The following is a 19,849-nucleotide window of genomic DNA, read 5'->3' on the forward strand; positions in this document are numbered from 1 at the left end:
GCATCACATCGCCCTGTGCGATGTTTTCTGCACACACACACGGGCTTGCGATATAGCGGTCATGTTGTAGCGAAAATGAGAGAAAGGATAGACCTAGAAAAATATTAAATTATAAAGCTAAAGTTGTTTTAGATCTTTCGTGTGTATGTCTGTTGCTGTCAGCAGATTTTTCTCTAGCTCAGAGCGAATTATTTTTTAACATAATATAGTGAAGTACTTTATTACTAGTCCATATTGTAAACAAACCAAATTTGTAGAGCACTCTGGTCAACTTTATTTTTAAAATGTGCTTTAAATATGCTATAGATTTCAGCAGTAAGAGGTTGTTGGGATATCTACACGTTATGTATTATTACATTTTATTCTTAATTTAAGTGACCATGATTCTCTTTATGAAGCAAAGAAAATCATTTTAAAGTTATCATTTCTATTTGATAGTTATGAAGTAGTTCATGGAGAAATAGTATATGATGATTGCTTTATTAGTTTGTTAGAAATAAAATGTAATACAGCCATCAGCTTTGCAAATTCACTTGATAATGATGTAGTTGGACATATGTACCCCCAGAAACATGCTGGAGACAATCCAGATGATGTTCCAGAAAGACAGACATCTTCTTTGTCTTTCTTGTAGGAATCCATACAGTAACATCACACAGTACTACTCAGATATTTGTATACATTATCGAAAGTAATTGGGAATAGAAATATATTTTCTTTAAAACCCCAGACAATATTTTTTAATTATCCCATAGCTCTACAATAAAGCAGTTGAATTAAATTTTCTTTTGTTGCAAATGGTTGTACTTTTATATGTACTTGTAAATATTAAGTGGAATATGAACATCTGAATATATTCCCCTATTTTGGCACTTTGTTTAATAATTTATACAAGTCAAAGAAAATAATTTCAGATGATCAGCCAAACCTGCATATACGTTATTATATCCATTTATTTTGCCCTGTTGTCAAATTGTCTTGTGAGTCCATTTTTTCCTCAATTTTCCTAAACAAGACATAAACCAAAAATCACATTAACAACAGTGATTTAAACATATAAAAGTGTACATTTTCCAATTAAATAAAAATGTACATAACGTCTAGAAACAAATAGCAGTCCATTTATGTATCTATTTCAAAAATTTCAAGAAAACAATGTTAGGCTTTACTGCCAAATGCAGAAAATTAGCTTTGTGCATGAAACCCTCTTTCGGGATAGAGAGAGGAGCAAACCGCACAGAGGTCGCTCAACATTACGTTGTCTAGTATTTAAACAAAGATGTATATCATTACGGTCACCCTAACCTTATATGTCTGGTTTTAGATATTTTAAATTAATAAATAAAGCTGTACTTACATTTACAAGTCGCTCTTTCTAATATGCGTAGCGCCGCCATGTTGAAAATACTTTTTCCGAGCTGGGTGCGCAAAGGATCATGGGATATGAAAGCATGCGAAGGATACTCGACATGTAGACTTGTTGCTAATGAGAGAGAGGGAATCATTTGTTGGCCTGATTCAAAGGACACTTGAAGCCTTCGCGCACCCTGATGATGTTAGCACCCCACAAATGCAGCGTCAAATCTATTCGTGGCAGCTCAAATGTATTTGTAGTGAGTCGCCACAAAAAATAACAGATGGGAAACACTTAGGAATGTGATAGGTGTTTTATAAAGCTATTTCCTGTCTGTCTGGGTAGGTTCTTCAGATGCTAAACCAGCTGGCAGCCTGCTTGTTAGGACCCAAACCACCGCTGGTATCCTGTCAAAGACCACATCCACCATTGCACAAAAAAGAGTCGCCCACACACCCACCTTGAAGGTAGTTAACCTTTTATGTACTCACTCAGTAGGTGCTTAATGAGTGATGAAATATTATTTTTATGACAAACTTTGTTAAAAATTATCAATGAAACTTGATGAATGTTTCATTGTACGCGTGGTCTCGCCTACAGAGTGTTACGATGAAGCGTCCCGTCATCCCCATTGAGTTTGGGGGCAAAGTGCCGACCATCATTCGCCAGCGCTACCTCAACATTTTCATAGACGAGTGTGTCAAATTCTGCCCATCAGAGGGCGTCGCCTTCCAGATGGTATGAGTCTCTTCCATCCGAACGGCTTTCTTACTTGGTTTAGTCATAGCGTGTTGATATAACCATTTGTTTGGAAGCCGTAAATCATGATGGTGCATATTTATGTCAATTAAGAACGTAAGTGTGAAATTGTTTCTCGTTTCAGGCCCTTGATGAGGAGAAGGTGGTGTATGAGCGCAGTAACACCAAAAACATCTATCTGAATGTAGCTGTCAACACGCTGAAAAAGCTCCGCAGCAACAGCAGCCCATGCTCCTCACTCGTCAGCAGTACGTCAGCACAGTCATGCAATACACTTATCTAACATGTATTGTAATATTGTATTGGGCCGGGGATATATATGCATACATTTTCTGCTTCTATTGCTTTCTGTGCTTTACAGAGGAGGCAGTCGGACATTCTTCCAGGAAGGCACAGTCTCATGAGGAAGTACTCGGAGGTCGCCTTGCAGCTACGACCAGTTTCACAGTCAATAGGATGGGGAAACAGCGAGAAGAAAAGCTAAGTGGTAAGGGATTTTCTATTTACCTCATGTTTATTCTCCATTCCTAACTTGCTGATCTGCCTCACTTAAGGGGCTGCACTGTACAGGAAGCTGAAGGCATACCTGATGACCGAGGAGCAACTGCAGGAGCATGGATATCCTCGAATGAACTCCAGCGCTGGAAAAGCTGTCATATATAACCTCCCGGAGAAAAAGACTGTCACTGACCGTAAGCAAATATATGAGCCCATAGCACACCTCAGTTACATTACATACAGGGGCATGCATTGATTGATTGAAACTTTTATTAGTAGATTGTACAGTACAGTACATATTCCGTACAATTGACCACTAAATGGTAACACCCGAATAAGTTTTTCAACTTGTTTAAGTCGGGGTCCACGTAAATCAATTCATGCAAGGACGCAACTACCTACTTTTTAAAGGGTATGCAAACACATCACAAGTGCTCCCTGCTCGCCACTACCTGTCTGCACCAAAACAGAGTCAGACTGCACATTTGTATCTACAATAGAGCTGTCTTCGACTAAGTATTTTCATAGTTGAATCTGATTTATTCGATTTTGACAATCTTCGATATTAGTCAAATTTATGGCGTTTTATTAAGAGAAATTTACAGATGGTGATATGTAGTACTGTAGTTTATAATGACTGGTCACTAGGTGTCAGTATTGTTACATGGTTGTGATCTAGTGCCTAAACGTGAATATTTTCAAGTTAATTAAAGGTACGTGTAAAAAGAATACAGTCTTTCATTAAAATGAACAAAAGAAAGAGCTCATTTGCGACTTTTTTCACCTCAAAACAATCCTGTGAGGTCGGTCTCTGATTTCCGGCGAGTTTCACTAGGAATTCGAATTCGACCAGCGAGGGGCGCGCAATGGCCTGGCGAGCTTCAAGTCTGATAACTGCGCATCCCGATGAGTCTCAATCACGTCCCCAATGTAGAAACATCCTTCCAACTCTGTTAGTAAAATATTCTTGTGTGCAGACAATAGAGGTGGGCCATACTGCAAATTTTGGTATCGATTTGATACCAAGTAATTACAGCCAATATTGCCGATACCGATACTTTTTCTTGAAAATGCCCGATCATTGAATGATTTTGTACTTTTGCCTTTAATTAATTCATTATTGATTATGGTAATAATAAAACATATTTAAGCAAAATAAGAAAATTATATTTATTAACTAGAGTTGCAAACATGAACACAAAACTGGAGGACTGAGAAATATAAATAAAATAAAATAAATGTATATATTTATTTTTGAGTTCCAGTAACACAATTAAGATTTATTTCAAATAACTGAATATATGATAATGGTTTAATCAACACTAAAATTGGCCCTAGTGTGTGAATGTGAGTGTGAATGTTGTCTGTCTATCTGTGTTGGCCCTGCGATGAGGTGGCGACTTGTCCAGAGCGTACCCCGCATTCCGCCCTAATGCAGCTTAGATAGGCTCCAGCGACCCCAAAAGGGACAAGCGGTAGAAAATGGATGGTTTAATCTTTCTGCTAAATTAGATCTCTGGCCACAAAATACTCTTTGGAAATCAACATTAATCAATGTTGGAAATAACTTTCACTTCTAGAACTACCTGGATATTGTTGCGGTATTTGAAAGGCCTTTGTCAGTGACATCTGTGCCAGGGGTCTGGTTTGAGTTTGGGGAGCTCTCGACTCTCCTCCTCCCTGCGTTTGTTTTGCAGCTCAGAATTTTACTTTTGAGTGTACAGCTTTCAAGTGCTCGGACAGGTTTGTAGTGTTACCACAGGATCGTATAGCATCACTGCATATGTCACAGCCAGCAGTTTCTCTGTCTGACACTGTAATATAGCTCCACACAGCACTCCTCTTCCTCTCCGCCATCTCACCAGTCTCTGCTCTGACTGGCAGGCAGCGGGATAGAAGGAGAAGGGCCTGGTGGACCTGAGTGAGCGGACTAGGTGGAGAGGAGCGCTGCGTATAAGGACTTAGAGAGATGCTGCGCTCACACAAACTCTGTGAAGAAATCTGAATGAATTGCTGAACTTATAGGAGAGAAACTACAACAAAAATATCGATCTCATCACTGCAGTATCGATCCGATACCAATACACACCTTTGTATCGATAGTACCGATATTTGGATCAAGCTGCCCACCTCCTAGCACACAAATAGATTTTATATTATAGGAGACGTCGGAGGCAAAACACGCCAACTGATTTTAGAGACATGACGTCACCAGGAAGCAGCGACCGCTCTGAGGAAGTCTGAAGATTACCTACTCAGTGGCCTAGTGGTTAGAGTGTCCGCCCTGAGATCGGTAGGTTGTGAGTTCAAACCCCGGCCGAGTCATACCAAAGACTATAAAAATGGGACCCATTACCTCCCTGCTTGGCACTCAGCATCAAGGGTTAGAATTGGGGGTTAAATCACAAAAAATTATTCCCGGGCGTGGCCACCGCTCCTGCTCACTGCTCCCCTCACCTCCCAGGGGTTGATCAAGGGTGATGGGTCAAATGCAGAGAATAATTTCGCCACACCTAGTGTGTGTGTGACAATCACTGGTACTTTAACTTTAAGTGCCATCTGAAACTAAGATTTATTTCTTACTCTCCAAAAACTGTTTGTCTGCACACAATAATATTTTCTAATATTTATAGAAGACATGATGAACACTATCAGTTTGTCCTTCCAACACACCTGCTGTATACGTTGCCCTCAACAGGTATTAGGGGGGGCGCGGGATTATTAATATCAAGAGGATTCGACTGCAAGGCTGATAGTCGAATCTCCGACTATTTGAAGACAACCCTAAGCTACAATATGTACATTCTTACTTTAAAGTAACTTAAAGAATAAATTTGTGCACTACTGATAACATTTTGTCAAACCTTTTCTTCATTGTCATGAGATTTAATAGTAATTCAATTCTTACAAGCATCCTCCTGATACACTGACATAACTAACCAAACTGCCTTGAAAAGCTTTTCTTTTTCCGATTACAAGTGCGGTGAGGAGCGAAGGGGAGGCAGACGTGATTATTTGTGATCAGAGAATGCCAACTCAAAATAGTTCCCTGCCCATGCTTTGGTGTCTCTATACGACATATAGTGCACAGCGACCTATTGCGCCACTGGCTGCATGGACATAGTCATGTGACTCTTCTACCCCCCAACCGCTCTTATCTTTATGACCAACATACCACATGGTAGGGCTGTTATTAAACCTCAATGTGTGGGGGTGACATTTCAGTAAGCAACTAAGCAGAATTGGATAATTACCTTCAAGGGGACTGACGAGCACTTTTTGAGTGAAATTGGTAGGAAAAACATGGACGCTATCAAGCAAACGGCTTTGCAGGGGCACGTGTGGGATTTTGACGTTAATGACCATTTGTCTTATAATCTTTAGATTCAGATTCAGAAAACTTCATTTTTCTCTAAGGGGAAATTAAGGCATCAGTAGCAGCAACAGAAAAAGGACGACAATAACACATAATCCAACAGTTAAAAATACAATTAAAAAAATTTGTGACTTTTTTGACGATATGTTCCATTTATGGCGGCATTTTAAACACAATACATAGGGGGCGCCACTAGCATCAAATGTAATTTTATAATAAATACATTTAACATGTTGGCCCTAGTGTGTGAATGTTGTCTGTCTATCTTTGTCGGCCCTGCGATGAGGTGACGACTTGTCCAGGGTGTACAACGCCTTCCGCCCGAATGCAGCTGAGATAGGCTCCAGCGACCTTGAACGGGACAAGCGGTAGAAAATGGATGGATGTATGACACCATTTTATTAAAAAAAGAAAACCAAAATAATGATGTGTAGACATCAATCTTTGTACCAGATGGGTTTAAGAGTACAATACGTTTTTAACATAACTTGTTTTTTAAAGCAGCGTTTCTTAACCATAGGGTCCATTGTTGTGCTGCAAGCACCACCGAGAGGGCCGGACTTAAAGGCCTACTGAAACCCACTACTACCGACCACGCAGTCTGATAGTTTATATATCAATGATGAAATCTTAACATTATAACACATGCCAATACGGCCGGGTTAACTTATAAAGTGACATTTTAAATTTGCCGCTAAACTTCCGGTTCGAAACGCCTCTGAGGATGACGTATGCGTGTGACGTAGCCCGGCGAACACGGGTATGCCTTCCACATTGAAGCCGGTACGAAAAAGCTCTGTTTTCATTTCATAATTCCACAGTATTCTGGACATCTGTGTTCGTGAATCTGTTTCAATCATGTTCATTGCATTATGGAGAAGGAAGCCAAGCAAGCAAAGAAGAAAGTTGTCGGTGCGAAATGGACGTATTTTTCGAACGTAGTCAGCCACAACAGTACACAGCCGGCGCTTCTTTGTTTACATTCCCGAAAGATGCAGTCAAGATGGAAGAACTCGGATAACAGAGACTCTAACCAGGAGGACTTTTGATTTGGATACACAGACGCCTGTAGAGAACTGGGACAACACAGACTCTTACCAGGATTACTTTGATTTGGATGACAAAGACGCAGACGTGCTACTGTGAGTATGCAGCTTTGGCTTTTTTTTGCGTATGTACGTAACTTTTTTAAAATATATAAGCTTTATGAACCTTGGGTTAGGTGAACGGTCTTTTGGGCTGAGTGATTGTGTGTGTTGATCATGTGTTTGAATTGTATTGGCGTGTTCTATGGAGCTAGGAGCTAGCAGAGGAGCTAGGAGCTAGCATAACACGTACCGTACCGTACGTGCGCGTCACGTACGTAACTTTTTAAAAATATATAAGCTTTATGAACCTTGGGTTAGGTGAACGGTCTTTTGGGCTGAGTGATTGTGTGTGTTGATCAGGTGTTTGAATTGTATTGGCGTGTTCTATGGAGCTAGGAGCTAGCAGAGGAGCTAGGAGCTAGCATAACAAACACGCAGGTGTTATTATGCAGGATTAATTTGTGGCATATTAAATATAAGCCTGGTTGTGTTGTGGCTAATAGAGTATATATATGTCTTGTGTTTATTTACTGTTGTAGTCATTCCCAGCTGAATATCAGGTACCGTGAGTATGCAGCCTTGGCTGCTAAACATTCGATAACTTGACCGTATGTGCGCGTCACGTACGTAACTTTTTAAAAATATATAAGCTTTATGAACCTTGGGTTAGGTAAACGGTCTTTTGGGCTGAGTGATTGTGTGTGTTGATCAGGTGTTTGTATTGTATTGGCGTGTTCTATGGAGCTAGGAGCTAGCAGAGGAGCTAGGAGCTAGCATAACAAACACGCAGGTGTTTTTATGCAGGATTAATTTGTGGCATATTAAATATAAGCCTGGTTGTGTTGTGGCTAATAGAGTATATATATGTCTTGTGTTTATTTACTGTTGTAGTCATTCCCAGCTGAATATCAGGTCACCCCCGGCTCTCACAGCATCTTCCCTATCTGAATAGCTTCAACTCCCCACTAGTCCTTCACTTGCACTTTACTCATCCACAAATCTTTCATCCTCGCTCAAATTAATGGGGAAATTGTCGCTTTCTCGGTCCGAATCTCTCTCACTTCATGCGGCCATCATTGTAAACAATAGGGAACTTTGCGTATATGTTCAACTGACTACGTCACGCTACTTCCGGTAGGTGCAAGCCTTTTTTTTATCAGATACCAAAAGTTGCAATCTTTATCGTCGTTGTTCTATACTAAATCCTTTCAGCAAAAATATGGCAATATCGCGAAATGATCAAGTATGACACATAGAATAGATCTGCTATCCCCGTTTAAATAAAAAAAAATCATTTCAGTAGGCCTTTAAGTATCTGTTTCTCAGCTGTGGTCTGTAAAGGCCTCAGTTTTAATACACTTTTCCACCACTTGTGGCAGTACTAACAATATCAAACAGAAGAACTATGGACAAAAAGTAATCAGTTACTTAAGCGCAAAAATTATGACTAAAGTTGTATTTTCATTTGCACTTTATTTAAATAATAATACCAGTTTAGTTAAACATATTTATTATTAATTTTGTTCAATTCTTTGTACAATACATTTATTTTTCATGAGTTCTTTGAGTCTCTTCTTATGCAGTATATTTGGTTAGTATTTATTTTATTTTTTTGCCTTGTCCTCTGCTGGGCGCGTCTGTCTATGGCCTGCCGATGGTCTGCCGGGTGGCACGGTGGGCCCGACTCTGGGGTTCCTGTCGCTGGCCGGCCTTGCTGTGTCGGGCCGGTGGTCCCTTGTTCCCTGGGCACCGCACCTGCTGTTTTGGGTTGGGCTCTCTGGGTGGCTGTGGCCGTGTTTTGTCTCCAGCACACACTGGGAGACAAACATATTGCACATACAAATACATAATGATACTCACGTACACACAATTATTCATACGTTTTTACATACATATGTACATTCATTCATACATACATACAGTATGCGCACACATTAATACTTACATACGCTCCCACATACATACACAAATACAGTACATACATAGACACTCACGGTACAAACATCCACATGCACATTAAATGTGTAAACATACATACTGTACATACACATATGCATACATATACTCATGCATATAATCACGTTTTATCAAACATATATTAACATTGTTCCCCTCGGGGAAACTGGGTAACACATGGCACACTGACAAAGCTTAACCTATTGTTACTATAACAATGTACAAGGTTTATACAGTTTGCTTCTTTTTCTTCCCCTCCGTTTATCTGGTTTCTTTGTATTGTTGATAATAGAGGTAATTATTATTACTATTCATTATCAATAGTGCTATTTCTATTGGTATTTTTATTGCTCCATTTGTAGTGCAATAATGTTCATTGTCATTTCTTTGTTATTAATATTTACTTCACTAACTGCTTCTCGTATTTGCTGATGTTGTTCAGTTGTTGTTGTTGTCTCTCTGTCTTATCGCCCTCTTGTCTCCGCAATTTCCCCTTCTGCCCTTTTTTTTTGTTCTTTCCGGCTGCGCCAAATATTAATATAGATCCATTTAATAAAGTCAAATACAAATAAGGCAAGAAGAGAAGTATCCCATATTTTTTTTGTAAAGTAAATCCGTACAGCAGATATGGGCATCTACATCAACAATATGATTTGCCTGAATGGCTGGACAGGACAAAAAAAATGTTTTTTCTTTTTCTAATTAGCCTGACCTATGCCTAAAGTGTATGTGTTAAAAAACAATCTTTGTGGTTAACACATGCTTTCATATTAGTTGACAGGTTGTAAACCGTAAGTAGGTTAGATATGTTTATTGAATACGATTAAAAGCAAGAGAACGATTTGGTATTCAATTCAGTGTGAATATTTGATTGGGCCCTGGTCCCCTCTGTAGTGAAAAAATTGGGCCTCAAGGTCAAAAAGACTTAAAAACCCTGATTTCAAGTATTGTTCACCTTGATTCTTCTATATTTTTGGACCATGCTGTTTTTAACTTAGTGGAAACAATTTCAACAGTTTTAGGGAGATTATCCAACATTTTAAAACCTTTTTTATCCTGAAATACCCCAATTTGAGATTAAGAATATTTTTTTCTAAGGAGTCCTGTCATCCACATCCATATACTGTTTCGCCCAAGAAAGCAAAAGCAGTCATTCGGATGGCGGAAGCTTGATTCGTACCAGGAACCCTCAAGTTTCTGCTCGCCCGCTCTACCATCTGAGCCATGCCGCACCAACCCATAGAAAGTCTTCCTAACGACTGTACATCTGCAAAACGCAAGCCCTCATATATATTTAATTTTTGGTTCCTGATAGTATAATGACCCTGTTTACTAGTGCCCCACTACCTATTATTGGTCCTTAGTCTTTCATCCAACTAAACACTGTGCATTGTGTTTGTAGCTTTTTCCAAGATATGCTGCAGATGTGGTGCCGAGTATAAAGTCAACGTCAACGGAAACTGTGTCCGCAAAGAAGAATGTTGTTTTCACTGGGGACGTTTGCGCAGACAAAAAGGTAATGTGTCTTGAAAGTTTGTTTTTATTTTTGTCTGCCACTGCCTGACTTGCCTTTTATTGTTGTGTTGTGACAGTGGCAGGAGGCTGGGAGACCATGTACAGCTGCTGCTCCGGCGCGGTGGGCTCTACCGGTTGCCAGACAGCCAAGGTATCATCACACATGGCTCAAATAAAGTGGCCTTTTTATGTATCTCAAAATGGAAAAGCATCCCCACTCTTTCCTCACTTTTCCACAGCAACATGTTCAGGATGGCCGTAAGGAGTCTTTAGGCGGCTACGTGACCACATTCAGCAAAACTCTCCCACCAGATGGCAATGGAGGAGTGTTTGCTTTGGATTGTGAAATGGTAGGGCTAATAAATCAACCTGACGTACTCTTAAAGGACCCATATCGTTAAGATGATGGAAATTTCACTTAATTTATTTTTTACTCTTTAAAAAAATATCTGTCAGTCATTACCCATAATAGCAACTATTTTTGAGTAATTGGTAGATAACTAAATGTAATTGGAACGCCCCCTTTTCATCACCAGACTCGATTTGCCGCTCCCTCTTGGTGTGACGTCCTCTACAGAACGAGAGCCCATTTACCCGCATAGACAGTGTGGATAAAGGCATATAAAACTATTATTTGGATCACTTAACTGTGTGTCTTTTGCCCTCGTCCATGATTACTTCAAAACTGATGTAGCCTGTGTTTCCTCATGCTCTTTCAGCATTTCCTCAAGCATATTGGGTAAAACATCAGTAGAAGAGGACGCAAAATAGAATACTAGCTGCCTACCTTCTTATTCTCTCATTCTCTTGTTTCTGCTCTTTTTTTTCCTCAATTTTTCTGTAGGTTGTGAGTCAGTTTTTCTCCAGTCAGAGGTTCTCCTGTTTTTCCGGGATCACATCTAAATGTATTCTACCCAAACTCAAACCAAAACTCTTCTTTTTGAAAGTCGTAATCGTTATAATGATCGCTGCAAATTACATTCCTCTCACTTGGTCTGTCCCATTTTGCAGGAATCAATTTGACGGGAGAGGTCTATACTCACTCCTCATATTCCCATCATTTGGAAATGTATGCTGGCAGACCCCTTATTTTGTTGTATTGCTGTAACCTGCGACAATGCATCTGGCAGCCATATTTGATAATTTCTTCAAATTCTTTGCGAAAATATATTAATTTGGGATGAAGATTGTACCATAAGAAATACAGTAGTACCTCAGCTTACGAGTTCAAAGTAGAGGGGGTTTGTGGTAGCGGGGGGTGTATATTGTAGCGTCCCGGAAGAGTTAGTGCTGCAAAGGGTTCTGGGTATTTGTTCTGTTGTGTTTATGTTGTGTTACGGCGCGGATGTTCTCCCGAAATGTGTTTGTCATTCTTGTTTGGTGTGGGTTCACAGTGTGGCGCATATTTGTAACAGTGTTAAAGTTGTTTATACGGCCACCCTCAGTGTGACCTGTATGACTGTTGATCAAGTATGCCTTGCATTCACTTGTGTGTGTGTGTGTGTGTGTGTGTGTGTGTGTGTGTGTGTGTGTGTGTGTGTGTGTGTGTGTGTGTGTGTGTGTGTGTGTGTGTGTGTGTGTGTGTGTGTGTGTGTGTGTGTGTGTGTGTGTGTGTGTGTGTGTGTGTGTGTGTGTGTGTGTGTGTGTGTGTGTGTGTGTGTGTGTGTAAAAGCCGCATATATTATGTGACTGGGCCTCCACGCTGTTTGAATGGAGGAAAAGCGGACGTGACGACAGGTTGTAGAGGACGCCAAAGGCACGCTCCCAATAATGTTGTCCGGGTGGAAATCGGGAGAAATTCGAGAGAATGGTTGCCCCGGGAGATTTTCGGGAGGCCGATATTATCGGATATCTCTACTCTAAACACTTGTATCTCAAATCAACGTCTCCCAGTGAAATTAATTAAAATCAATTTAAATAGTGCTTGCACCCCCCAAAAAAAATCACAATTTCACGTCTGACACGCCTTTTACAAAGAAAAGCAAACTTTTAGATAAAATGTATTGAATAAAAACAATACAATAGAATGTACTAATAAAAACTAGAGTAGTTTTTGTAAATTAATGTAATAATAATGTACAGCATTTACTTTGGTGTGGGGACTTCTACGCTATCTGCTTCCAGCTACTTCTCCATCAAACACACTGTCGGCAGCTTTTTCATATTTTTAAGTGTTCGTTGTTGAAATGTTATTTTACCATCCTTGGCTAGCGTTCAACTCATTCTGCTTCAGTATGCTGCAGGCAAGCAGTGATACGCTCGAATTGTTTTGCCAAGTTGGCGACACACTCGGTCATGAGTATCAATGAGTATCATCCACTTGTTCTTCTCTGCACTGTCCTTCACACTCATATTGTTCCTTCCAAAGGCTGGGAAAAAAGTTATGTCGATCTCCAGCTATAAGCTAATGCTAGCGAGTAAGACTAGACGTTTTACGGGATTCACCCTTGACATATGCTACGCCAATTAATAGCAGGGATGCTTGTAAATCAAATTGTTTCTTGCAACCTAAAGGATAACAATTAGCTGAGAGACAGTTCTTATCTCAAAACACCCTTAAGGTGGGGTACACTGTACTAGGCAATATGAAATTGCTTCCAGTCTTCTGTAGGGGACATCAGCAGGCTGATGTAGGCAAGCCCACATTTTCAAGCTAAAGGTGGGCATTCCAAAATGTGTTGAAACTCGTTAGAAAACAAACCTAAAATCACTACTGTGTTTATTTTGAGGGGGATTTTGCATGTAGACCAATGGTTCTTAACCTGGGTTCGATCGAACCCTATGGGTTCGGTGAGTCGGCCTCAGGGGTTCGGCGGAGGTCAAAACACACCCGACTCATCGTGTAAATACAAACTTCTCCCTATCGGCGTATTACGGATACGGCAACAGCTGACTGGTTTGCGGGTGTGTAATTTGTTGTGAGTTTATGCACTGTGTTGGTTTTGTTCTTTGAACAAGGTAAAGTTCATGCACGGTTCATTTTGTGCACCAGTAAAAAAACATGGTAACACTTTAGTATGGGGAACATATTCACCATTAATTAGTTGCTTATTAACATGCAAATTAGTAGCATATTGGCTCTTAACTAATCATTATTAAGTACTTATTAATGCCTTATTCGGCATGGCCTTATTATAACCCTAACACTGACCCTAACCCTAACCAAATAACTCTAAATTAAGTCTTTATTACTTAGAATATGTTCCCCTAGTGTCCAAATAACTCTAAATTAAGTATTTGTTACTTAGAATATGTTCCCCATACTAAAGTGTTACCAAAAACATATAACTTTGTCTTGAATTTGAAAAAAACAACATTTTATTTTTCACTAAAGAAGGGTTCGGTGAATGCGCATATGAAACTGGTGGGGTTTGGTACCTCCAACAAGGTTAAGAACCACAGATGTAGACATATCTTTTAGGTCCAGAACTATGGAATAAGTGCCAATGTTGTCAGTCAGCATTAGAGGGGCCCTCTGCTGTTGTTGGCCCTCCCAATGTTTCTTAACTTGTTCTGTGTCCCCTGAAACAGTGTTACACCAGGCAGGGCCTTGAACTGACCAGAGTAACGGTCATAAACTCCGACCTAAAAGTCATCTACGACACGTTCGTCAAACCTGAGAGCAAAGTGGTCGATTTCAACACACGGTGCGTAGCTACTGTAAATGCTCTTGTTCTTTTGAATACGAATATCTTTTTTTTTTTCAAAATCACAGGTTTTCAGGCGTGACCGCAGAGGACCTGGAGAACACCACCATCACTTTGAGAGACGTACAGGCTGTGCTGCTCAGTATGTTTAGTGCCGAGTCCATCCTGCTGGGACACAGTCTTGAGAGTGACCTCCTGGCTCTCAAGGTACACACCCCATTTCTTGTCAAAATAAATCAGATAGATTATAACTGTGATGGACCTTACTAAGGAAAACTAAAGATGTCTTCTCAATTTTCCATATTTGATAGTTGGCTGCTGTAATATTGGCTATCTTCCTCCATTTCAGCTCATTCACAGTTCAGTAGTGGACACAGCCATTGTGTTCCCTCACCGACTTGGTTTACCCTACAAACGTGCCTTGAGGAACCTAATGGCCGAACACCTCAAACGCATCATCCAGGACAGCGGTGAGAGATTAGTTGTGCTTTACAGCAAGCTTTATACCTGGAGTAAAACAAACCAAACCCAAATATTTACTAGTAATATGCATCATGTTGCACAACTAGAGATGTCCGATACTGGCTTTTTTGCCGATATCCGATATTCCGATATTGTCTAACTCTTAATTACCGATTCCGATATCAACCGATACCGATATATACAGTCGTGGAATTAACACATTATTATGCCTAATTTTGTTGTGATGCCCCGCTGGATGCATTAAACAATGTAACAAGGTTTTCCAAAATAAATCAACTCAAGTTATGGAAAAAAAGCCAACATGGCACTGCCATATTTATTATTGAAGTCACAAAGTGCATTATTTTTTTTAACATGCCTCAAATCAGCAGCTTGGAATTTGGGACATGCTCTCCCTGAGAGAGCATGAGGAGGTTGAGGTGGGGGGCGTAGGGGGTTGCAGGGGGTGTATATTGTAGCGTCCCGGAAGAGTTAGTGCTGCAAGGGGTTCTGGGTATTTGTGCTGTTGTGTTTATGTTGTGTTACGGTGCGGATGTTCTCTTGAAATGTGTTTGTCATTCTTGTTTGGTATGGGTTCACAGTATGGCGCATATTTGTAACAGTGTTAAAGTTGTTTATACGTCCACCCTCAGTGTGACCTGTATGGCTGTTGACCAAGTATGCCTTGCATTCACTTGTGTGTGTGTGTGAAAAGCCGTGGATATTATGTGATTGGGCCGGCACGCAAAGGCAGTGCCTTTAAGGTTTATTGGCGCTCTGTACTTCTCCCTACGTCCGTGTAGTCATAAATTTTACTTTTTGAAACCGATACCGATAATTTCCGATATTACATTTTAAAGCATTTATCGGCCGATAATATCGGCAGTCCGATATTATCGGACATCTCTATGCACAACCAAAACAGCTTTTAAACATCTGAGCAGACATGCTGCAGAAGTATTTTTAGTCAAACAAAGTAATAGAAAGCTACCGGTACTTCTAAATGTATGTTTATGATTTGCATATTATTGCAGCAATTAATTGCAGGGCCATAATTGTAGTTGCTCTACTTTCATGTGACCACTGAATGTCACTCCCGGGCAATTTGTTCAATGCAGGCTTTAAGACCAGTGGTTGTAAAAGTGTGAGGCCAGCCTCCTCCAGCAAGCCAGATGACTTCACTGAGCTTTTACAGCTTGAGAAAAATAAAGAAAAGTTTTTATTAAGAATTGATTTGTACGTCATACATTGAGAAAGAAACCAAATCCGTTTAAATTAATTAAAATCAATTTTAACCCTGCCTTCCGCCCGAATGCAGCTGAGATAGGCTCCAGCACCCCCACGCAACCCCGAAAGGGACAAGCGGTAGAAAATGGATGGATGGAATTTTAACATGTAACATGCCTTTTTAAAAAGAAAAACAAACGTTTAGATAATAAAGGGTGTTTGACAAATATTATAACAGCATGTACTATAAACAGCTACAATAGTTTTATGAATTAATGTAACAAATGTTTTTCAGCATTTACTTTGTGGAGCAAACTTTTGTATGTGTAACAATAGAACTAGGAAATTGTTGTCTATGTTGCACACAGACGTATTTGAGTGACGGACGAGAGAGGTCAGAGATGACAACAAATATTATATTGGATTTATGTAGCGATTTTCTAAATACTCAAAGCGCCTCACAGACAACCAACAAGCCATTCACTGCACATTCACATGTGGTGGTGGTAAGCTACATTTGTAGCCACAGCTGATGGAAGCGTGGCTGCACTTACACTTACCACCACCAAACATTATTCACATTCATACACCAGTGTGAGCTACACTGGGAGCGAGGTGGGTGAAGTGTCTCGCCCAAGGACACAACAGCCCTGACTAGGAGGGCGGAAGCTGGATTCAACCTGGAACCCTCAAGTTGCTGTCATGGCTGCTTTACCATCTGGGCCACGCCGTCCCATGCGATATGTATGTCTGTGTACCAAAGGTAATGCTCGACCCTCCACATTATTATGCCTAATTTTGTTGTGATGCCCCGCTGGATGCATTAAACAATGTAACAAGGTTTTCCAAAATAAATCAACTCAAGTTATGGAAAAAAAGCCAACATGGCACTGCCATATTTATTATTGAAGTCACAAAGTGCATTATTTTTTTTAACATGCCTCAAATCAGCAGCTTGGAATTTGGGACATGCTCTCCCTGAGAGAGCATGAGGAGGTTGAGGTGGGGGGCGTAGGGGGTTGCAGGGGGTGTATATTGTAGCGTCCCGGAAGAGTTAGTGCTGCAAGGGGTTCTGGGTATTTGTGCTGTTGTGTTTATGTTGTGTTACGGTGCGGATGTTCTCTTGAAATGTGTTTGTCATTCTTGTTTGGTATGGGTTCACAGTATGGCGCATATTTGTAACAGTGTTAAAGTTGTTTATACGTCCACCCTCAGTGTGACCTGTATGGCTGTTGACCAAGTATGCCTTGCATTCACTTGTGTGTGTGTGTGAAAAGCCGTGGATATTATGTGATTGGGCCGGCACGCAAAGGCAGTGCCTTTAAGGTTTATTGGCGCTCTGTACTTCTCCCTACGTCCGTGTAGTCATAAATTTTACTTTTTGAAACCGATACCGATAATTTCCGATATTACATTTTAAAGCATTTATCGGCCGATAATATCGGCAGTCCGATATTATCGGACATCTCTATGCACAACCAAAACAGCTTTTAAACATCTGAGCAGACATGCTGCAGAAGTATTTTTAGTCAAACAAAGTAATAGAAAGCTACCGGTACTTCTAAATGTATGTTTATGATTTGCATATTATTGCAGCAATTAATTGCAGGGCCATAATTGTAGTTGCTCTACTTTCATGTGACCACTGAATGTCACTCCCGGGCAATTTGTTCAATGCAGGCTTTAAGACCAGTGGTTGTAAAAGTGTGAGGCCAGCCTCCTCCAGCAAGCCAGATGACTTCACTGAGCTTTTACAGCTTGAGAAAAATAAAGAAAAGTTTTTATTAAGAATTGATTTGTACGTCATACATTGAGAAAGAAACCAAATCCGTTTAAATTAATTAAAATCAATTTTAACCCTGCCTTCCGCCCGAATGCAGCTGAGATAGGCTCCAGCACCCCCACGCAACCCCGAAAGGGACAAGCGGTAGAAAATGGATGGATGGAATTTTAACATGTAACATGCCTTTTTAAAAAGAAAAACAAACGTTTAGATAATAAAGGGTGTTTGACAAATATTATAACAGCATGTACTATAAACAGCTACAATAGTTTTATGAATTAATGTAACAAATGTTTTTCAGCATTTACTTTGTGGAGCAAACTTTTGTATGTGTAACAATAGAACTAGGAAATTGTTGTCTATGTTGCACACAGACGTATTTGAGTGACGGACGAGAGAGGTCAGAGATGACAACAAATATTATATTGGATTTATGTAGCGATTTTCTAAATACTCAAAGCGCCTCACAGACAACCAACAAGCCATTCACTGCACATTCACATGTGGTGGTGGTAAGCTACATTTGTAGCCACAGCTGATGGAAGCGTGGCTGCACTTACACTTACCACCACCAAACATTATTCACATTCATACACCAGTGTGAGCTACACTGGGAGCGAGGTGGGTGAAGTGTCTCGCCCAAGGACACAACAGCCCTGACTAGGAGGGCGGAAGCTGGATTCAACCTGGAACCCTCAAGTTGCTGTCATGGCTGCTTTACCATCTGGGCCACGCCGTCCCATGCGATATGTATGTCTGTGTACCAAAGGTAATGCTCGACCCTCCAGTTTGAAATTAAAACAGCATTTTCAGCTTAATATTTTCATGGTTAAAAGTGTGTCATGGTTTGTTTCTCCGCTTTGGTCGTCTGTTTTTTCGCCGACGCACTGACTTCCTCCCTTTTCTGGTGGTTGGAGGGCAGGGTTGTGTCGATCTCTGTGCGGCGCTCAAACGCCCTAGTCAACGGTCTAATCAAAACCTATGTTTGTTTCTTGTGTAGACGAAGCAGGAATAGCAAAGTGTAACAATATATTAACCTTGTATTGCTCAAACGGCACAACACATACAGTATTTTGTGACGCAAATGTTGACTTTTTGCAGTGGAGGGCCACGACTCGAGTGAAGATGCCTCTGCCTGCATGGAACTGATGATGTGGAGGCTGAAGGAGGACGCAAAGCTCAAGAGATGACCTCACGCCGCTCCTTCGGGTTTTGCAACGCGCCTTAGAAGGATATTTTGGCGAGCAAAAAGTAAGGTTTTGAGATGGTTTCGAGAGCACAAAAAGTCTGAAGTGGCTTCATTTAAGTGTGAATGCAAAGTCTCGACCTCTTCAAAGCAACAGAGGCCCTGATAGTCAGTGTTACTTTTACTGATATTTCAGTCCTCATTTGTGTGTTTGTTTCTCTGAGCAGTTTTTAAAGCCCAAAGACTCTAAGAACTATCTAAGAATAAAATATTTCTGTTGTAACTTTAGCCTGCATTGCACTAGAGAAAGTTCCTTAACATGCATTAACTGCTCATGGTAAAAAAAAGTCACAAGTAGTGTCTTTAGTCTGTTGGACGTTACTATGAAAGGCACTTTTCTCAATGTTTGTACTCTTGCTTACCAAGGTCCATCACGCCAGGGTCAGTTCCAAATACTTGATAATAGTAAAGAAATGTGCTATTTAATATATTTGCAATATATCACTGTACTTTTGAATACCAGGCCATATCTCTGTTGTGTTCCACATTACATGGAATATCTTGATGCTCTAAGTAGAATCCCGGCCTATGCTATTTCATGTTGATGATGACCAGCCAGGATGCTGTAAATAAGCTCTGTGCAGTTTCTTTTTGTATATGTACATTTTTTGGTTATATTTTCTATTAAAACGGTTTGTAGTCGGAAAAGGAGGATGCATCCTTTTGCGTTAATCATTTGTGACAGCTCTCCCTCTGAATTCTTGTGCACCCTTAAGATTGACTATACACACTTACTCTTAGGACCTAAAAGAGAACTGCTCTAAAGTGTCATAAGTTAACAATACATTTTGGTTTTTTTACTTTCAACCCTTGAAGTGTTAACAATTTCAGATCTATCTATTGGTATAAAGTTTGAGAACCTTTTTGTTTCATTGCCTTTTTGTCAAAAATATATTTTGATATAATAGAAAAAGGATAAATATGCAATATTTCTACAG

General features: G+C 40.2%; 1 protein-coding gene across 1 annotated transcript in view; it reads left to right on the plus strand.

Moving 5' to 3' along the window:
- Positions 1 to 19,614, plus strand: part of rexo1 (REX1, RNA exonuclease 1 homolog) — a 33,867-nt gene extending 14,253 nt beyond the window's left edge. Inside the window, exons 5-16 of the mRNA XM_062028368.1 lie at positions 1,700 to 1,821; positions 1,955 to 2,092; positions 2,238 to 2,361; positions 2,475 to 2,600; positions 2,668 to 2,805; positions 10,434 to 10,547; positions 10,624 to 10,697; positions 10,786 to 10,896; positions 14,078 to 14,193; positions 14,262 to 14,400; positions 14,543 to 14,663; positions 18,767 to 19,614. Coding sequence (XP_061884352.1) covers positions 1,700 to 1,821; positions 1,955 to 2,092; positions 2,238 to 2,361; positions 2,475 to 2,600; positions 2,668 to 2,805; positions 10,434 to 10,547; positions 10,624 to 10,697; positions 10,786 to 10,896; positions 14,078 to 14,193; positions 14,262 to 14,400; positions 14,543 to 14,663; positions 18,767 to 18,855 — 1,412 coding nt within the window. The 3' untranslated portion in view covers positions 18,856 to 19,614. The remainder of the gene's footprint in view (positions 1 to 1,699; positions 1,822 to 1,954; positions 2,093 to 2,237; positions 2,362 to 2,474; positions 2,601 to 2,667; positions 2,806 to 10,433; positions 10,548 to 10,623; positions 10,698 to 10,785; positions 10,897 to 14,077; positions 14,194 to 14,261; positions 14,401 to 14,542; positions 14,664 to 18,766) is intronic.
- The last annotated feature ends 235 nt before the right edge of the window (positions 19,615 to 19,849 follow it).

The sequence above is a fragment of the Entelurus aequoreus genome, linkage group LG19 (assembly GCF_033978785.1).
Source record: "Entelurus aequoreus isolate RoL-2023_Sb linkage group LG19, RoL_Eaeq_v1.1, whole genome shotgun sequence".
In the NCBI taxonomy this organism is placed as follows: domain Eukaryota; kingdom Metazoa; phylum Chordata; class Actinopteri; order Syngnathiformes; family Syngnathidae; genus Entelurus; species Entelurus aequoreus.